The sequence below is a fragment of the Cebus imitator genome, unplaced genomic scaffold (genome assembly GCF_001604975.1).
Source record: "Cebus imitator isolate Cc_AM_T3 unplaced genomic scaffold, Cebus_imitator-1.0 Scaffold203, whole genome shotgun sequence".
Taxonomy (NCBI): Eukaryota; Metazoa; Chordata; class Mammalia; order Primates; family Cebidae; genus Cebus; species Cebus imitator.
In genome coordinates, this window is record NW_016107518.1 from 3,829,884 (window position 1) to 3,850,807 (window position 20,924).

At 34.9% G+C, this 20,924-nt stretch overlaps 1 protein-coding gene across 8 annotated transcripts in view; it reads right to left on the reverse strand.

Annotated features, from left to right (window-relative positions):
• Nucleotides 1-20,924, reverse strand: part of LRRC49 (leucine rich repeat containing 49) — a 138,671-nt gene that overhangs the window by 5,543 nt on the left and 112,204 nt on the right. For all 8 annotated transcript variants that reach the window (XM_037745566.1, XM_037745568.1, XM_017548145.2 and 5 more), the window contains 4 exons: nucleotides 14,470-14,707; nucleotides 13,033-13,218; nucleotides 10,092-10,201; nucleotides 6,400-6,553 (listed from right to left, as the gene is read on the reverse strand). In XM_037745566.1, coding sequence (XP_037601494.1) covers nucleotides 6,400-6,553; nucleotides 10,092-10,201; nucleotides 13,033-13,218; nucleotides 14,470-14,707 — 688 coding nt within the window. The remainder of the gene's footprint in view (nucleotides 1-6,399; nucleotides 6,554-10,091; nucleotides 10,202-13,032; nucleotides 13,219-14,469; nucleotides 14,708-20,924) is intronic.

Sequence of the window (20,924 nt, forward strand, 5' to 3'; positions counted from 1 at the left end):
TCAGAATATCTGATCTACATAGGAACTCCCACGAAGGACAAGTATGAATCACTAGAGATCAGCAACTAAAATGAGCATTATTTTACAAGCAATGCATTTACAAGTTGAAAGCATAGAGCATATTTAGTGAATGTTTCTTTCACAGATTTCTAAATTGCTTAAAATAGGATTTTGATTTTAAAAAGAAAAATTATTAAGGCAAATAATTTTTATAATACTTTAGGGATAACAAAAATTAAAACAATTAAATGATATATTTTGTTAAATCATTTACACATTGTACAAATGAAAATAAACTCTTCATAGCTGGCACAGGATAATTTATAGTACTTTAAAATTTTCTGCTATAGTTCCTTCCATTGTTTCTCTAGGAACATGTTGATACAGAATTTTATCTTCTATAATAATCCTTAATTTAGTAACTATTTTGAAAGCATTTTTACTTCATCATTTCTCCTCCAAACCAATTACTCTACATCTCCTTATAATATACCCTATAATTCATCAGGTGTCTGCCAGGATGACTCTGCCTGTCCAGGATGATCCCATTAAAAGCACATTTGAGACACCTCTCTTGCCCTGACCTGTCAAGGATTCGTTGCTCCTTGAATAGTGCTTTTTCCATTCCCATATACTCAACTCTTTTGGTCTTACAATATCCCTGTGGGATTCATAAAGGCAGTATTTTACAAGTTCAATCCTGATGAGACGAACTCTATACAACATTGTTTATATTATTTTATTAAACCAGAATTTCATTGTTATGAAGATGGTTTGGGAAAAATAAGGTCAACAGTGGGGTTTATGATAAAGCAATTTTAACTATAATGGTACTTGTATTAGGATTTAATCAATATCTCCATTTTATAAATGGGAAACAAGGTCTATAGAGATTGAGAGATCTGCTCAGGATTAAGCATCACCTAGCAATACTTCCCTAGGGAAAACTCTCTAATCTAGTTTTTGAAGAACTTACAGTTTAGTTGGGAGATGGCCTGCACATATAAAAAGCCAACTAGAAACATACAACAGTAGATTTACGCTGAGTAAAATCTTCAGACAGCAAATTATAACCAGTGTTCAGAAAAGAGAGAGCCCTTTGCACTGAGGTGGTCAAGAAAACTTGAGAAAGCACCACGATATACCATGAACGTGTCCAAGGTCAGAATAAGGACTCCATTCTAGAGGCAGCTCAGGCAGTAATTCAGCGTGACCCTCAGTAACTCATCTGAGTTTCCAGTTTTCCTCATCTAAGAATAGGATTAGATTCTTTAAAGTCCCTTTCCGCACTCTGATTCTATGTCCATCTTAAATCTGTTTTAGAGGAGTCAGGAGAATAGATGGACAACTATCAAGCAACAGAGCTATGACACGTATAATGAAAGGGTCTGCTTAACCTGATTTGTGAGGAACTTACCTCGATTAATTTTCTCAACAACCCAGGATGTATGGAAGAGAGACTGAGCACTTTGTGCTGCAGTGATTGAAGTATTTTTCAAGATGTAAGAAGCATGGTATAAATGAAGGAATGCTGGGCTGTGAGTTAAGAGAGAGTGATTCAGGGACTTGAGCAAGGTCTTTCCGGTACTCAGAAGTAGAATCAGGGGCTCAAATCCACATCTCCTGATTGTTAGTGTTTCTTTCCAAAATATTATGGAGTTTCAGATTCCTTTCCTCTTTAAAATATATCAAAACAGGAGTCAACAGTCCCTGTCTTTACTTCCTTTATTGCTTAATTACTGCTCAAATCACTTTAATCAAGACTCTGCTTACATGTCTGCACTGAAGCTATCTGTTTTTAAAAACCTGCCTGACTGTAGTTTCAGCTACTTGGAAAGATGATGGAGGAGGATTTCTTGAGCCCAGGAGTTCAGGGCCAGACTGGACAACATAGAAAAAAAATCATCTTGAGTGACTGCCCAATTTATCAAAATATTTTTCTTTATAGTTTGTGCATCTATGGGGTTAAAAAATCATAGCCAGCCCAATCAAGATCATAAAGATTTTCTCTTCTTTTTAAGATAAGAACCTTAAAGTTTTGCTTTTAATACTTGGGTTTTTACTTGGCCTGGAGTTAATTTTTTTGCTTCGTGGTGCAAAGAAGGGGTTCAATATGCCTTTCTGATTGAATATCCTATTTCTTCAGTATTGTTTATCCCATTAGACTACCTCTTTACAGCCACCCTGTTTTAATTGATAGGGTTTATCATATGCCTTAATATCTAATAGTGCTAGCCTTCTTCTCATTGTTCTTCTTTTTCAGAGTTTTTGTAGCTAATTATGTTTATTTTTCCATATGTACTATAGTATCAACTTGTCAAAAAGCCTCAACAAAAAAGTTTTTGGTATTTTCATTGGGATTATATGAAATTTTTAAGTTAACTGAAGGAAAATTGACATATTTTGCTTGAGATTTCTCTTATCCACAACATGGTAGTTTTTCCATTTGTATAAATCTTTTGTATGCTTCATTAATATTTGAAAAGTTTTCTTTATATAGTTCCTGTATATTTTTTATTAGGTTACTACAAGACACATTATCTTTCTGTGTTGCTACTGGGAGTTAGGTCTTTCCTTACATCTTCTTTCTGCTTATTTGTAACATGGAAGCTGTTGACTTTTGCTCCACTTATTGAATTTTCTTACAGCTTTTTATGATTTCTAAATTAATATTCTTTGGATTTCCAGGTATTTAATAATATTATCTGCAGATATTAAGTTTGTTTCCTTCTTTTTAAGTGACCACTGATTTCTTTCTCTTGTTTCACTGCATTGTCTGTGTTGAGAAAAAAATAATAGTGATATTAGGCAACCTTGTCTTGATACCTACTTCAGTGATGAATTGGTTTTCTATTCCTGTCTAACAAATTACCTCAAACTCGGCAGCTTAAAAGAGCATGCGTCTATCAGCTCGGTTTCCATGTATCAGGAACCCAGGCACGGCTTAGCTGGGTGTTCTGTCAGGACTTCATAAAGTTGCAAGGAAGATATTGGCTAGGTTGTGTTAATTTCTGAAGCTCAGAGTCCTCTTCTAAGCTTAAGTGGTTGTTGGCAGAATTCTGTTCCTTGCAGATGTGGGAAGGAAGTCCCTGTTTTCTTGTTGGCTGCAGGTCTGGGGCTGCTCTCAGGTCCTAAAAGCTTCTTGCAGTTCCCTGCCATGTGAGGCCTCTCAAAACATGGTAGCTTATTTCTTCGAGGCCAACAGAAAAGTCTTCCAGGGAAAGCTTGAATCCTTTTTTAAAGGACTTGCCAGATTAAGTCAGACTCACTCAGGATGATCTCCCTCTTCAGTAACTCAAAGTCAGCTGATTAGGGATATCAATCATATCTGCAAAACCCCTTAACCCTTGCCATATTCCACTGGTTAAAAGCCAGTCACAGGTTTTACTTACACCCAAGGGAAGGGATTATACAAGGTATGGATACCAGGGTGTGGGGATCACAGAGGCCACCTTGGTTAGAATTCTGCCTACTACCAATGCTCACATTTCTACAGTTTCCCCATCAAGCATAACACTTACGATCCAATTTCCATTTATCCTATTTATTGAGTTACAAAATTAGGAATAGGTATTGAATTGTGTGAAATTTCTTTTCAATGTCTATAGAAACAATCATGATTTTTCATATTACTTCTATTAATTCACTCATATTGAATCTTTCCTGCCTTTCTAGGATAAACGACACTTGGCTCTAATGTGTGTTATTCATTTAATGTTCTGCTGTATTCTGGCTGATAATATTGTTGGAAGAGTTTTGTGCCAGTATTTTTAACTGTCTGGTTTGGCTTTTCTTTTCCTATGCAATGCTGGCAGTTTTGGAATCAATGTTTTGCTGCCTGTATTGAAAACATGAAAGAGTTTTCCTTCTTTTTCTATGCTCCAAACAATTTAAAAATCATTAGAATTCTCTGTTTCTTAAAGAGTTGGTAGATTTTACTGTGCAACTGTCCTTGGTTTGAATGCAGCTCTTTGATGTTTTTCTAAATTTCTCTAATGTCAATTGGCATGTTTAGATTTACTAAATATAGTTGGCCTCCATATCCACGGGTTCTGCATCTATGGATTCAACCAACTGCAGATTGAAGATTTATTTTAAAAAATCACATCTGTGCAGACTTTTCTTGTCATTACTCCCTAAACAATACAGTACAACAGCTATTTACATGACAGTTGCATTGTAGTATAAGTAATCTAGAAATGATTGAAAGTATATGGGAGGATATGCACAGGCTATATGCAAATATGATGCCATTTTATATCAGGGACTGGAGCATCCTTGCATTTTGGTATCTGCAGGAGGTCCTGAAACCAATCCCCAATAGATACCATACACAACTATATACATATTAATTTTTTCACTCATAGAACCAACTGTATTCAGGAAGAGAAGGACACATAATCCTGCCACTCTGGGCTTCATTTTCCTCTTTTGGCAACACAGGGAAACCCCTGTTGGCCAAAGGATTACGTTCAATCTCTTTCACATTGTTCTCTTACTATCTCTCTAGTCTCATCTTTTAACACTGTCTACCTCAATCTCTGAACTTCAACAACAATGACCTGCTTATAGTTCTTGCCCTCCCTATATGTTTTATACTTCTATGCCTTATTCACACTGTGCTATTTGCCAGAACTGCCTCTTTCCCCTTTGCAATATAGCTATATTTTATCCTCATATTGGGCATCATTTTTTCTAAAAGCCTCCTTTGATCTGGGTTAGTTATCTCTCTCTTCTTTTGATATACTGATTTATACTTATCTGTATACATGTCTATCTCCTCCATTAGAATGTGAGATCCATGAGGGCAAGGACGGTGTCTTTTTATAGCCCTAGTATATTACACAGTGTGTTGTGTATGACAGGTGTTCAATACATGATTTTTGAATGAATGAAAGTATGAATGTAAAGTGCTAAGACGAAACAAGGTAGCTGACTTCAAGTACCTGAAGGATTTTCATAAGAAAGAGACTTGTTCTTTTTACTGTGTAAGGTAGTACTAGGATCACTAAGTGAAAGTTATTAAGAAGCAGATTTAGGCTTAATATCAGGAAGAACTTTTTCACATTTAGAGTTATTCCATGATAGACCACGATGTCATGAAACATCGACTTTTTGCACTAGAATAACTTAAAGCAGGATCTGAACATCTTGTAGGATGCTATTAAAAATAGTCTTGCAATGTGTTCTCAAGTAATTTTCAAGCTGTAATACTTTGAGCCCCACGGGTTCCAAAGAGACACTTCAGGATTGGGGATGGGAAAGGAAAAGAAAGCAAAAGGAAACGAAGACCCAATTCAAATGAAGCTCTGAATTTCCTCCTTTTTCTCTATAATAACAGCAGCTCTGCTGTTTCACTTTCTTTTGATATACTGGGTTTTCAGCTGGTGGTTTGAATAAAGAGGTCCAAACTTGTTAAAAACATCTGAAAACCATGTGACTGGTCATTTCGCTTCTGCAGTATACACATTGCCCCCTGCCACACATACACACTTTAAATGTTATATCTATATATCTCAAGATAGGTATATAGATATTCAAAGATATCTATTATGTATCAATCATATAACCTGTATCAGGAGATCTATAGATATACTTATATCTGGATATACAGTGCCTTGCATATGAGTCATAGATGCTCAATAAATGTGTTTTCTCTCTTTCTTGTTCTTTTTCCCCTTTGTTCCCTCAAAATCTCTTGAAGGATCTTAATGCTGTATTGTTATTTAGATAATTTGTTTCTTCAGCTTTCCTATGAGCTACATCAAGGTAAGTACTACATATTTTTCTTCTTTGTAGTTCCTGCAACACTGTAACTTTGCTTTCCCCTATACAAAACACTCTGAACCTCTGACCACATAAAACATAAAGGTTTAGTTCCCATTTTCCTGGCTAAGTAGCTATATTGGTAATAGAACAGGTTGAAATTACTTGATTAAAGAATCATAAGAAAATGGTGTAGAATGAAAGATATTAATTAAAACATCGATGGCCCCAGTAAGGAGAACAAAAATGGAGGTCCTGCTGTGTTCTCTGATGATCTGGCATGAGCTGGCTAAGTATCCACAGCAAGCCCATACCCTATTTCTTACATAGATCGGGACTCTTGGTCCTATTTTGGTCTAGATTTTTGCTACAGATTTATAGTACAGATTTCTCTCGAACATTTTTTTCTGTTGAAATAAAGGTATTGAAACCCTGGGTTCTTCATCTCGGGACTGTGTTTCTTCCTAATTACCTTGGTGCCTACTGTCCCCGGCTTTGTTTATAAGGCTGACTCATATTCCAGAACAAAAAAAGTTATCTTAGCTGACTAAGGATGAAATGTACAACCCCCAAATCCCAAGCCATGTGGGATATATCCTAGCAGTAGATCACAAGGATTAATGGTACTTTTACCTCTAGCTTTTCATTATAAAAGTCTCTTGTAGTATAATTTAATGTAGCACGATTTGTATTTTCTCCTACAAGTCTTTTGCTGTCATTATTTTCTTCATTGCTAATACCAGGTTTTTTTCCTTTGGATTCTAGCAGATACCGAAATTGCTTTTTCCTGCAGAAAGACAGTAAAGAGATTCAGAGAGTTACTCCTCAGACTTACTAAAACGTCTATTTTTTGCTGACTATAGAGGGGAACATATACTTTGTTTTAATGAGTTTGAGTTTATGATTTATTTGAGTTCAGTTTAGTACCCAAATCTTTCTACTAATTAAGCTATTTAACCCCAATTATGCTGTTCCATAACTACCAATCATCAACATAAAGATGTCTCAAGCACTTCTAAAATGGAAAAACTCTCTTTTATAAAAATCAACAAAAATTAATCACAGAGTGCAAAACTCAAAAAGTGTAGTAGGTCAAGCTTTCAAAGTCTTTATGTCCCATAAAACATGTTAGTTACCATTTATCAGTCACAAAAATGGTTAATAATTCCATTATGTAGCTTGGTAATCTTACTCATAGCTAGAAAATGGAATGGAACTTAAGTTAGCTTAAGTTTAGGCAAAACCAAAATAAACCATAAACCAAAAACCTCCAACTGTGAGCATATTATGGCAAGATTCTAGCAGAGGTTAAATATTGAAACAAGAAGCCTCATTTGATTATGAAGAGGAACATACACAGTGCTCATAGCATCACTTACAGAGCCATCAGCCAGGATTCATCCTCCATGAGGGTGGATTTCTGGTTTCCACCACTTAGGGTGTCTCTAAATGATACCACTACTTGGCTGTGAACTGTGTACTGAAGATTGAGAGCAAAAGAGGAATATAACTTTTTTAAAAATTTTATTTTTCTCTGATCTAAAAGTGTAACACAATTATTTTAGAGATTTTAGGAAGTACAATTTGAAAAGTAAAAATAAATGGATAAAAACCATCCATAAGTTCTCATAAATTAATAATGTTCACAGTTGACATATTCCTTGGAAACTTTTCTATAAATTTTTGTAAAAAATTAGGATCATACTAAATATACAACTTTGTATTTCCTTAATGCTATATAAGTATTTTATATATCATTAAAAGTTATAATTTTAATACATGAAAAAAATCAATTGTGATATATATCACAATTTACTTAATTGGTTCCTCTTATAGGATAGTTATGTAGTATAATTTTCTAACCTTTGTAAAAAAAAGTAAATAACATAAAGATCTTTATTCCTATTTAAGTTCCAGGATACCTGTGCAGGATGTACAGCTTTGTTACATAGGGAAACGTTTTGTGGTGGTTTGCTGCATCTATCAACCCATCGCCTAGGTATTAAGCCCCACATGCATTAGCCATTTATCCTGATGCTGTCCCTCCTGCTGACCCCTGACGGTGATGTTGAGCTTTTTTTTTTTTTTTTTCATATGTTTGCTGGCTATACAAATATCTTCTTTTGAGATGTGTCTGTTTTTCTCCTTTGCCCACTTTTTGATGGGGTTCATTTTTTTCTTGTAAGTTTGTTTAAGCTCCTTATAGAGTCTTTATATTAGACCTTTGTCAGACGGATAGATTACAAAATTTTTCTCCCATTCTGTAGGTTGCCTTGTTTGCACTGATGATGGTTTCTTTTGCTGTGCAGAAACTTGGCTTAATTAGATCCCATTTGTCAATTTTTGCTTTTGTTACAATTACTTTTGATGTTTTTGTTGTGAAATCTTTGTTCGTGCCTATGCCCTGAGTGGTATTGCCTAGATTTTCTTGCCCTGTCACACAGGCTGGAGTACAGTGATGCTATATTGGCTCACTGCAACCTTCACCTCCTGGGTTCAGGCAATTCCCCTGCCTCAGCCCCCTAAATAGATGGGACTACAGGTGTGTGCCACCACCCCCAGCTAATTGTTTGTATTTTTAACAGAGATGAGGTTTCACCAAATTAGCCAGGCTGGTCTCGATCACCTGACCTCATGATCTGCCCTCTTGGTCTCCCAAAGTGCTAGGATTACAAGAAGTGAGCCACCACGCCAGACCGAGAGTTAGTGTCTACTAATAGAAGACTTTAATTCACATTTATGGTGATAACCCAAATGCTTTTTTTCCCCTGCTTTTTGTTGATCACTTTTTTCCTTTTAGTAGTTCAGAAATTAGCCATCTAATCTTTTTCTAATAAAAACCCTTAATATTTTAACACACACAAATGTGTATTTTTCCATCAATTTTTGTTGTTAATTAGTACCTATTATCTCTCCTAAACAGGGAAAGAAAGTAAACTTTAACTTCCATTCTTTTAGGATTTTCTTGGATTTTCACTTTTAGGTTATTTAATCTTTTTAACATTATACATTAATACTTATTCAGACAACTATAATTTTTACTGATTTCTTTCTACATCATCATTTCTTGAATTCAATGTTTCCCTCGTTTTTTGTTTTGCTTTTTTTTTTTTCAGAATGGTTTTGTGGGTTTTAGAGCCCATCAATCAGATATACTTGGGGAAGATTTGAATTTAGAACTGAGCTAAGTGGGGAAGTAGCAGTAGCATGCGAAAGACTCACTTTGTTAGTGTAAATTATAGTAGGGTAACATGGTTCTGGAGCCAGATTCTGCGGAGCAGAGTAGAGAACTTCCTGATCCCAGCATAGTTAAAGTGGTGTGATCCTGGTGCTCACAGCTGGGACAATAGTCTCCTATTGCTCTTGACTGCAGCAAAGTGCTCCATGACCAGAGTGGTGGCAGTTTCCCTTGTGGGCTTGTTCTATGGTATTCTGGGAAATACCACAGAATCTCCCAGATTCTATGGAGGCTCAGTCTCGAGACTGCTTTCTCAACCCTTTCAATGATTTTGTAGCGATCTAATTCCTTGCTTACTCTAACCAGAGTGACTTGTATGATCTGTAACTGAATCATGGCTGATCAACCATCCTTGACTATTTCTTCATCCATGCTGTACCTCGTTGGTCGGTGTGTTCTGTCAGGTTTCCTCTTCTCCATCTTGCTGCCCTGGCTCAGGCCCTCATAATCTCTCCTGGACTACAGAGTAACCACTTGATTGATCTTCATTACTCAATCTCTACCTGCTCAAATGGCAGCCTTTCAAGAATGTAAATCCAATTATATGATTGCTTGTACTTCATTACAAAACACAAGTTTTCATTTTTTCTTGGCATGGATTGGCAAGCTCTTCAAAGTCAGACCACAATCAATCTTTCTAGCTTCATTTCCTATCACTTATTCATAATCATCCCATGTTCCAATTATATGGAGCTATTTATAATTACTTGTGATTTTACAGGTATCTTTCCCCCATATCCTCTACCTGAAAACTCCTACTGATTCCCAAAGAACTAGGTAAAGATGTTTTCTCCGTTGTGAAGCCTTCCTCAGTGTTCTTCCAAAATGTGGTTAGTCTCTCCGATGGCCCTCACCAGAAACATTACATTTTAATTGCTTGTGAGTATCTTTAGCTTATTAGACTATAAGCAATGGGAGAATAAGGACTTCATCTTATTTATCTTAATATCCCCAACACTTTCAATAGGGCCAGTCTAGGATACACGTTTATGGAACATATAATTAGCATAGTTAAGAGGTATATGGGATTTATTTCTTCTTCTAGTATAACAGTAATTCTATAAAAACTATAAAAATCGAAGGTTACCTGGCATCACCCAGAATGGAAATCAGACGATACTGGGGTAGCTCAGAAGATGCTACATGTGCTAGGATTCCAAAGAGCCTTTCAGCCATTATCATATCATTCTGTGTCACCTGAAGAGATATGATAGAAAGGGGTAAAAAATGACACCACCTCTTAGCTAGATAAAACTAATATAATCCCAAAGAGAGGTCCAGATTAAATATTATCTTTTAAGTCCACAAAAGTGCATTCTCCTGTGCTGTAGGGAGAAGAGTTTTCACTGATATTTTTCTTTCTTCAGTTAAAATGAAGATGTATAATTGTGGTTCATGATGATGGAAGTTGATTGGAAGTGATGAGTTAGTTCTGGTTTAGAAGCTAGATTTCCTGAGAATTACACGTGCGGTAACTTCAATTTTTAGTAATTTTTTTCAGAAATCCTATACCTTCTTGGAGTAGAATGATTTCGAGGAAAAAAATCCCAAGTGTCAATGGAATAGATTCATTTTAATAATGTGTCAAAGGTAAGCCAAGGTGTCGGTCATACCTTGCTCTTATAGGAATACTTTTGTCCCTTCCTGAGAGATGGAACTTTCACTGAATTAGCCGGGATTCTCCTGTTTATTCTAAATTTACATCAGTCTTTCTCCCCAAAAAGAATAACTTGTCACAAGTATACCCTATGAGGGCTCATTCTTATATTAACCAAGAAAGTACTAAAAGCTGAAAGCAGCATGTGCATTGCTATCTGGGCACATTTTCTTTAATATATAATAGGGTTGCTTAAATTTTAAATACTCTTGGTTTGTCTATATAATTAAATGATCCCAGCCAAGAGCCATTTTCCCCCCTACAGAACATTTGGTAATGTCTGGAGACACTTTTAGTTATTTCTGGACATGACTGGCATCTAGTGGGTATGGGTAGAGACCAAGTTGCTGTTAAAGCATGGTACAATGCAGAGGACAGCCCCCACAACAAAGAATTATCTGGCTCAAAATGTCAGCAGAGCCAAGGTTGAGAAACCCTGGTATAATTAAATTTTGGATCTTTTGAAAATTCGTTCCTAACACTAGCGGTAATACTCTTCACAGGCATTTTCTTAAAAACAAACCAATAATTCACAAACATCTTATACATATGAATCAGTTCAGACTAAATCTCTTCTCTTCCCTGGACCTTCACAGTTAAGGAGGCTTCTATTCCCTCAAATCCTTCCTTAGCTAATAACTAAGTTGTATCTGATCCAATATAGTCACCTAGTGGCCAATGCAGGCCACTACTCCATCTTTTCTTCTTGATGCTCAGAATTCAATTTAATTCTATCTCAAGCAGTAACATTCTTTTTTATACACAGAAAAGTAGAAATGCAGTGTAACATTACTATATAAGATTGAGGACTTTACAAACAGGAATATATTTTAGGTATTTTAATAAAGTGTCAAATATCCCTGGCATTGACATTTTCAGAAATTTAAATCAGAATAAACTATATTGGTTATTTCTAATTCTTCTTTACTTTATATAATTATACGATCCCTTTCTAATTCAAAGTTCTATAATAAAGAATATTCTTCTAGTAATGATCCATATCTGGGTAAATACACTATTTGGGTAGACATAATAAGGGTAATGGTTTGGCCATTATTAAGGGGGGATCACTCACCCATAGTCAAAATAACCATTCTATTTCCAGTCTTGGCTAACTTTAGAAAACTTTAGGACTAATTATTAGGTCCTTCCAGGGACTCGCAACCTTGCCTCTGGGGAAGCATCAAATAGTAAATGTGAGTACACAAGACTGATTCAGCCTTCTTGAAAACTAGCTGGAGAAATTAAAAGTCATCTGAAGATTCAGATTTACCCGACATCTTCAGCAGATGGCTGATTCTGAGGTCACAGAAATACTATGGTTGATGCACATTTCATATAGCTCCTTGTACATTGATCCAGAGATGTACAGTCTCCTCATAGTATGCTGAATTTTTGGAGTTAAGTATCTATCTGTAGTGTATCAGCTGCAGCAAAATACTGTGCCGGAAAGTTGACTACCGTTGATCTTATAATTAAGGAGGTCGTCTGAATTGCAAGAGATATTGTAATAAGACTAACATATTAAAGATGATTTTTTTTTCCTTTGGAGGAGTATTTAAATTCAGTAGTGGTAGAGGCATAGTTGCTCTTTTTTCTTCCAAATTAATATTTAAAAAGAACATGGTTCTTGAGTAGCTGGCGGATTACCTTGTGACAAGCTTAGCAGAATCAATCTAAGAATAACTTTTCACGAATAATTTTCCAGCTATTCCGCTCCAGACCTGAGTTGCCCAAGGTCGTCATGGTACAGGTAGCTGCTACCAACTATTAACAAAGCAGTCTAGACATTTACATAAGCTTGTTTTATTTTCTTTTTCTCTTATTTTTACTTTCTCCTCTTTTATCCTCCTGGCTTATTCCTCCTTTTTATCTCTAATTTTGCAAATCATCCTCTTCCCTCCCCCTGCTTTTTTTTTTTTTTTTTTCATTTTATTCTTCTCTTTCTCTACCACAATACCCTTAATTAGTTGACATTTAGGTTTTACTTCCTAATTCCCTCTTGCATACCAGGCAGTCTGCAAAGTACTTTGAGAAATACAAAGATCACATTATTTACAGAAGAGTTTCTTTTATTTTTATTTTTAACTGTCACCCCACCATTTTATTTCACTGAATACTTACACACAACAGTAAAATATTTGCCATTCGGTATAACCTGGTTACTGTTTTATTTTCACAATTGTTTAGTGCTTTGGAAGTTTTAAAACAGATTTTTAGGGTTTTGACATTTTAAATATCAATATATTTTTAAAAACCAATATGCCTCAAATGTTCTATCATGGTTATTTAAATTCCTAACCATTTAAAATAACTACTTCCCCTAAGAAGGAATATATTTATTCTATAGTTCATCTAGTTTTTAGCTTACCTCTGTTCCATTTATTTTCTGCAAACTAAAATGGCTTAGCCTAAACAGTACATAGTATTTCCAGAGTGTAAAACTGACAACTGGATTTCCTTGAGGATCAATTGTCAACTGGTCAACACGACGGAGTTGCGCTAGTGCATTAAATTGCTGCAGCATTACAAGATTTGTTTCCTTGAATTTAAGGTGCTAGAATGATAAAACACAAAAAAAGATCAGAACATTGAGTTTAACCATATTGAAATATTAACATTAAAGCTCCACTGATCATTCCCCAAGTAAATATGTAAACTTTAGGCTCAGCAAATATGTTTTCAATTACATTAAAACAACTGAATGTACTAAACTTATGTAACTTTAATTCAGCCAATGTACCATTGACCAAATCCATCCAATATTGAATTCTGGGTGATTCCTTCTATAAGTGACATGCTCACTTATAAACAAACATTCTTTAAAGTTACATAAATAAGAAGTAATGCAAATTCTTTCAGGAATTATTGATTTTATACGCTTTACACTGATACTAAATCAATTTTTTAAAAAGACTGAAAATGAAAATTTCAGAACTTTATAAATACACGGCCCAAAATTTTTCTGAGAAGAACTAGTTAGTTGTTATTACTTGTATCTTGGCAAACACTGTGTAGGATTAGTTATACTGGCTACAGAAAAATCAAATCACCAAAACTGCGATGTTAATGCAAGCATTCTGTGTGTGAATCCAGATGCTCTTGTCTAAACACATTGTCTCCACCCCTAATTATCTTCTTTAGAGAGAATGAAGTGAAAAAAAAAACCCCACTGAAAAGGCAGGTGAGGAAGTCACGTGGCTAACAGAGAAAAACACAGCAACGATAAAAACTCAAGAGAGAACTCATTACAGAAATCACAGTTTCTACAAATGCATACTAAATAATACAATGACACCATAAATGAGGAAGGCTAATTTCTCAAAGTAATTTTAACGTGCTACTAAAATTATTTTCAACACTATTAGGGGATTTTTGTTAAAATTATATGATAAATATACATTGCACCATTACTAGGTACAATAGGCGAATACATAAGGCTATGTGGTAAAGCTGAATGCTTTATAAAGTAGAATATATAACTTGAATAAAATTATATCAGTCTTTTTCTGACCCATAAAGGATCATTCTTTCAAGATATAATTTCCAATATTAACATAAAACTTTAAGGCCATTTTATAATACTAATTTAATTAGTATTATAAAGAATACTAATTTATATTTATATTCTTATAATTAGTATTATAAGAATACTAATTTAAATCCTAGCTCAAGAAAATCAACACAAAACCTTAATCTTCCTGCCAGATAGAGACTACATAAATAAAAGTTAAAACAGGTATTTGGCCCAAACACACAAGTCATGACTAAGAATAATTCAAATATACTACTGAAAGGAAATATTTACCAGAAAATTAGGAAACTTAATCTTCAGTTTGGGAAGCACTTGGACGATTTCATCAAATTCTATGAAAGTGAAGGAGACTGTTGTGATCATTCCTGCCGTTTGAACACTCCAATTCCTATCCAGAGATTCCAGTGCTCCTGAGCCATACAGGGAAAGTGTATCCCCATCTACTTCAACAAGGTATGTGTCTATGACAGATAAACTTTGTAAAGCATTGTTGAGTCCTGAGTCTAGAGGCCTGGAAAATCCAAATAAAGTTTTAAATAAAATACTTATCATACAGAATATCTAAGAGTACAATTACCTATTAGAAAATCTCTTCACAATTTTATATTCTTTTTTCATTTTGGTAATTAAACCCAGTGCATTAAAGACTAATTTTCAATAGACTATCTGGAAGTTTTGTATTATTCTAATCATATATTTTAATTTAAAAAGAGCCATATTCTGAAAAAAGATCTCCTCTAAACCAAAATTATTTATATCCATGAAAGATAATTAATATTCTCTTTAGTTTTAAAACAACCCATTTACTACATTATGGTTATCTTTTCATGTCAATACAAATAGGTTTTCCCAATCTATAAAATTTTCTGACTAGAAAAAATTGTAGTTTACAAAATTAGTATTTCTACAGTAAGAACCATACATGTAAAAATATGTTTATAAACCAAATAATAACTGCTAAAAATAGTTTATTTCTCAGAGGTTATATTAAGGGGTTACTCTGACTTTCTATTTTTGAATACTTCAGTGGTTTTTTTAAAATTTTAAAGTGTATATACTACAGTTATAATCAGTGAAGATTTCCTCCTCATTTTGAAATAAGAAATGGTGAAAAGGAATCATTATATTATATATACACACTATATATACACACTTCTCATCCTGCACTGAATTTGGTAATTATTATTTCCAAGGTAGAAGCCACATTTTTTATACAAGGCTACCTAAATGATAACTAGAGAGTAAGTGTAATATCTTAATCCAAGTCATATTTTCTGCTTTGTGAATACAGACATAACTATTTGTTTTACTCAACCTCAAAACTTAAACAAAGCACGGTTTTTGTTTCTGCATTTTCCTTCTGGGATTTCTGCTCTCATTAACTATTTATTTGCCCCTACTAAAATCAGCATCTCACTCTCACTTGTGCTGCTATGGTCTCTGGTACACTCCTGGAACACATCACTTCTCATACTATATTATAATTTTATGCTTATAATTTTGCCTGTTATTCCAGATAGTGAGTGAGGCCAGAGATTGTATATTTTTACATCTTTGGGACCCAAAACCAAGTAATGAGCTTTTAACAATGTATACTGAATGAATTATTAAAGATCCTCAAACATTTTACAATGTTGATGCTAAGGGAAAAAACTAAGAAAGCACCCCCGCACTGTTGGTTTATCATACTTATTCTGGAGTTACCAGTTAACTTTCTACATATTTGTTCATTCAATAACAAGCTGAGTAATAATATCAGTCTACTTTAAATGAATACGCAACCAAGAAAATACCAAAAGGCTTCATCTCTACCAGACGCTTAAGACAATACTATTGTATGACAAAAATCAAATATCCAATGAGTACTAGTATATGAATGGTCTTAGATGATAATCTTAGAAAGAGAATTAGTTCCATAAATTGTGCTTTGTGTGATACAGTGAGTCAGATTATAGCTCATTAAGGTTGGTTATATAATCAGTACTGGAACAGAATAAAGGACAGTTTCACTGCCACTCTTGATGAAAAGAGTGCATACTGCTATTACAATACTTGCCACTTTGTACTGCAATTACTTGTTGCCTTATCTATCTCTCTTACTAAACACAGTGATCCTTGAGGGCTTGAATTTTGTCACAATTAGTATAGCAGATCCGGTATCTAGTATAGCTCCTAGCACATGCTCTGCTCAATACATATTTCTTGGCTGAATTAATGAAGTGAGACAGTAATGAAGTTTTTAATGAGTATGTATTAGATCTTAAGAAGGGTATTCAAACCATAAGCTATGGTTTCTGTAAAGGGGTAACATCAGTGATACAGACACAGAATAAGGGTTAGCAAGAAGGTTTACCCAGGTGAGGCAAAGACATGTAATGAACAAGGAAGGTAAAGGGAAGAAAAACAGCTAGTTGACATAGGGACGCCTGATGGCCACAGTAACCAGCAAAAATGTTTAATGTAAAAATGATGGGGAATCAGAGCTCTGCACCGAAAACATCAATAAATGTTTTGAGAAATGATATTGCTCCATATCATATATTTAGAAGTGTCTTGCCTTTCTTTTTCTACATAATTAAAAGTTTATTCCACACAATAAAAAGTGTCTATTATCAGAAAGGGATTATTTATTCTGTGCAAAGGGCTTGTCAAGTAAACTGTTGAGGAAATAAGTGACATAATAAAAAAGGCTACTCTCAGGAAAAGACATGGTTACAAAACAAAGCAGAAGTAGTCTCCAATTTAGATAGCTATCACATGCACATTTGGTAAAAACAAATGGCAAGTCTCCTGGGCTGCAGACAGGCTCATCCTTTTCACCAGGAAACACAGCACCTAGTAAATAGGCCATACAACATCTAACCCATTTCAGTTATTTTCTGAATGAAGCTTTTGAGCTTAGCCTTAAACTCTAGCCAATGTTTACAAATTTGCTCCTCTGGAAAAGTGTGTTCTGAGTTCTATAAAAAATGACTTCGCTTGCTAAACGAAGTCATTTATATTTCGGGGACTGTTCTTCTAGTTTTCCTTGTATCCTTAGTAGATATGGCTGCATCTTTTTAGTTACACATTAATTAATTAATTAATTCTTTCATTTACCAAACATGTCCTGAAAGCCCAGTATCTGTAAAACATGGTGCTAAGAATTCTGGCACATGTCATTCAATCATCTGTATTGATAAGAAAAATCAACACTGAGATCATACAAAAGTTTTTCGATATAGCAAAATTATTGCTCACCTTTACTTGGCGAAAGTTTCAGAAATGTAACTGCTCTAATCCTACTCTGCAATCAACCTAATAAACACATGGGATATAATTTTTAAACTAAAATGACCTCAGTATCTCATTAAGCAAATAGTTTTCTGTGGAGAGCTTATTATGTGTCAGATATTGTGTTAAGCATTGGGGATGTAAAAATAAATCAAGATATATTTTCTTTCAAAGAGCTCTCAATCTGGATGAGTGTTGAGAGGAAGATGAATATATATATTGAATATAATATAATGTGCTTACTGTGATATAATGAATATTTAAACCATATGGACACAGAGAAAGGAATGACTAATTCTTCTAGAGGGGAAAAGTCAAGTTTCAAAAGGAGGTTGCATTTGAACTGATCCTCAAGAGATAAATAGCAGATTTTTATCAGGAACAGAAGTTGGGAAAACAGTATGAAGAAGGGTGCAGAAATGATTACTTTAAGTTCAGGGGCATATGTGCAAACGGATACATATTTTCTTTTGCATGGTTCAGGACCTGATTATTTATGTAAGAATAATTTTTTTAACTTTTAAGTTCAGGGGCATATGTACAGTTTTATAACACAAGCAAACTGTGTCATGGGGATTTGTTGTATAGATTATTTCATCACCCAGGCATTAAGCCTAGTACCCATTAGTTATTTTTCCTGATCCTCTTCCTCCTCCTACCTTCCATCATCCAGTAGGCCCTGGTGTGTCATTCCCCTCTGTGTGTCCATACGTTATCATCATTTAACTCCCATTTATAAGTGAGAACATGTGGTATTTGATTTTCTGTTCTGTGTTAGTTTGCTAAGGACAATTGCCTCCAGCTCCATCCATGTCCCTGCAAACAACATGATCTCATTCTTTTTTATGGCTGCATAGTATTCCATGGTGTATACATACCACATTTTCTTTTCTTTTCTTTTCTTTTTTTTTTTTTCAGACACAGTTTCACTCTGTTGCCCAGGCTGGAGTGCAGTGGAGTAATCTCAGCTCACTGCAACCTCTGTCTCCTGGGTTCAATAGAGTCTTGTGCCTCTGCCTCTCAAGTCGGTAGGATTATAGGTATGTGCCACAATGCCCAGCTAATTTTTGTATTTTTAGTAAAGACAGGGTTTCACCATGTTTGCCAGGCTAGTCTTGAACTCCTGACCTCAAGTGATCTGCCTGCATTGGCCTCCCACATTTTCTTTATCCAGTCTATCAATGATGGGGATTTAGATTGATTCCATATCTTTGCTATTGTGAATAGTACTGCAATGAACATACAGCATGTTTATGTGCCTTTATAATAGAGTGATTTATATTCCTTTGGGTATATACCCAGTAATGGGATTGCTGGGTTGAACAGTATTTCTATGGCTGGAACACTAAAACACAGGACAGGAACACTGAAACATGCAGGGGAGAAGGAGCTGGAAATGAGCCCGAAAAGTCAGATTTTATCCTGCATGGTTCAGAAGCAGAAAAAGGTTTTAAATTTAAAAAAAATAATGAGGTCATATTCAATGCAAGTTTTTAAGCACCTCCAAAGTATCATGCATGGATCTAGCTACTAGTGTTGGGGATACAAAGATGAGTAAGATATGCTCTCTGCTCTCAAAGACCCACTTCAGACAGATAAGTCAATCAATCGTGTGGAGGACATAGTAGGGAGAGGCTGAATGTAGGGGATGAATAAGAAGACCAGTGCAAAAGTGTCAACTAGACCAGATTCGGGCAGAACGAAAAACAGTATGGTGTAGTTGAAATGGCAATGGCAAGAAAATGGGATAGACCTTAGTTCAAATTCTAGATATGCCATTGATAACTGATGACTTTTGGGGCGAGTTACTTAATTCTTTGAGTTTCAGTTTCCTTGTATGTAAAATGATTATAATAATACATGTACTTCAGAGTTGTGAAGATTTGAAAAAATATTCTAAACTATGCCTCATACTTAGCTCAAAACATTTTCATGATTATTAATAAAAGAGAGCATAGATTTAACAGATAATTAAGAATAAATAAAGTAAGAAAGTGGTTGATTGGAGAACGAAGGAAATGGTGGAATGAAGTGCGACTCACATTTCTAGAGTGGGTAACTGGTCATCCCGCCCAGTTTCCTACTTTTGTCTAGTCTAAATTTGTACTCTAAGAAAGCTGATATTCTTCTCTGGAGGATCTGTTTAAAATTTGTTTTCCCATAAAGTCCAATGCATTTCCAATTACATTCTCCAACTGAAATAGTAATTATATAACAGCAGGCAGAATGACATCAAATATGAATTCTCTTCAAGATTTTTAGCGGTTCATTTCAAGTCCAAAGTTTCATCTATTCTACTTTACATAATATGATCTTTACATAAGAATAAGTCAGGAAAATGTGCTATGCCTTTTCAATGAAGGGCCCTAAGAAAAGACAGGCGATTAACTCAGTGCAATATAAAGTAATGACTCTGAAAGCCAGGCTAAATGTAGCACATACTCTTAAATGTCCAGATGAAAAGACATTATTTAGGAGGCTTATTATTATTCTTTTAACCTTTAGGCTTTTTGTAACAAGACTGAACAGAAAGATTTTATTTCGGAAGATTCTTTTCCCAATGAATAAGTGGTGCTGATTCCTATAATAATTTATTTTATGAATTACTATTACAACATTCATAGGTGTGAAAATTCACTGTATGCATTATATTTTATTATAGTAGTGTTGGCTAAACTACCACAGTGTTCACAGACAGGAAATGACCAAAAATAAATCAGCTTCACTGCATGCATCCAATGTAAGCAAAAATAATAATAATAACAAAAAAAAATTACACCAAGTACTTTCCAATTTCTGCCAGAGAAAAGAAACTTGAAATATGTCATTTTACTGTAGATCTCTCCCAAGTACAGTGAACAGTGAAATCATTAATGGGATATAGCAAAGTTTTAGAGAATTATTTCACTTATTGTGTCTATAATTTTTTATGGACACTTGTTTCCAGGCATTTAGTTACACACCCATAAGCCAAAGGTTATAGACATTGTAATCCAAGAATTATTCACTTTTTTGGCATTATGAAATACTAAAGACTATATATACAAATGATTATTAAAAATGGAAAACCTTATGTAGTATTACAAAACAAATGGAAACGCTAGGAAAAAATCTTTGTGGCCCTCTAACTAGCTTTTTATGGTCAGAAATAATTAGATTTTGGCCAAGCATGGTGGCTTATGCCTGTAATCCCAGCACTTTGGGAGGCCGAGGTGGGCAGATCACCTGAGGTTGGGAGTTTGAGACCAGCCTGACCAACATGGAGAAACCCCATCTCTACTAAAATTACAAAATTAGCCGGGCGTGGTGGCACATGCCTGTAATCCAACTACTCGGGAGGCTGAGGCAGGAAAATTGCTTGAGCCCGGGAGGTGGAGGTTGTGGTGAGCCATGATTGCGCCATTGCACTTTAGCCTGGGCAACAAAAGTAAAACTTCGTCTTTTTTTTGAAAAAA